General features: G+C 45.7%; 1 protein-coding gene across 1 annotated transcript; it reads right to left on the minus strand.

The window, feature by feature from the left end:
- Window positions 1–314: 314 nt before the first annotated feature.
- On the minus strand, window positions 315–767 carry LOC128740107 (uncharacterized). Its single transcript, XM_053835616.1, has one exon. It carries the CDS (start codon window positions 765–767, stop codon window positions 315–317), a length of 453 nt encoding a protein of 150 aa, XP_053691591.1.
- Between the last annotated feature and the right edge of the window lie 203 nt (window positions 768–970).

Below are 970 nucleotides of genomic sequence, written 5' to 3' on the forward strand. Positions count from 1 at the left end.
AAAGGTGTCACCTTGGAAGATCCCCCTTCTTATGCTAAGAGTTCTGGACCGTAACACTGTTGCTCCGTCGGTAATGTGCAGCGATGTGTTTATCGCCTTTACTTTGTTGCCGGCAGAGAGGAGTGATTTCAAAATACGGTTGACACGATACAGGAACCGTTCCTGCAGTTCTTTCCTGATAGTCGTGTGGTGAATACCTTTCAGTTGCAGGAATCCCAGGTATTTGTACGACTCACCTTCAATCATACTTCGAATTTCCTCCCTTTCGTTGATGCGGAAACTTTCAGCGTCCATTACTTTACCCCGATGGATATTTACGAGACGACATTTGTCGACGCCAAGCTCCATCCGAATATCGTTGCTGAAGTTGTCACCAGCTGCAACAAATGACGCAGCTTCTCCATAGTTTCCGCAAACAGCTTCAGATCGTCCATATAGAAGGTGTGGGTAATTTTTGTACTCGTTGTCCCACTTTTCAATTGGTAGCCATAGCTGCTTCGGTTAAGTGCTTTGCTGAGGAAGTTCATCGCAAGGCAGAACCATAGCAGACTGAATGTATCGCCTTGGAAAATCTCTCTTTTTATGCTGAGAGTTCTGGATCGTAACACCTCTATCCCGTCGGTAGTGTGGAGTGAAGTGTTCCACATTTCCATTGCGTGCTTCATTAACCTGATGATGCCACCGTCTATTTTATACAATTCTAGTACCTTAATTAGGTACGAGTGGGGTACTGAATCGTATGCCTTCTTGTAGTCGATGTACGCCATACTGAGGTTTCGCCTATTTCGGCTTGCCTGTCCCACAATGACTGCATCGATGATGACTTGGTCTTTACAGCCTTGTGTGTTTTTACGGCATCCTTTTTGTTCTTCAGTCATCACTCCATTTGCATCGCAGTGGTACTGCACCTTTTGGGTGATTACCGACGAGAGCACCTTGTACAGGCTTGAAAGACAATTGCGGCCCAATT

The sequence above is a fragment of the Sabethes cyaneus genome, chromosome 3 (assembly GCF_943734655.1).
Source record: "Sabethes cyaneus chromosome 3, idSabCyanKW18_F2, whole genome shotgun sequence".
Classification (NCBI taxonomy): domain Eukaryota; kingdom Metazoa; phylum Arthropoda; class Insecta; order Diptera; family Culicidae; genus Sabethes; species Sabethes cyaneus.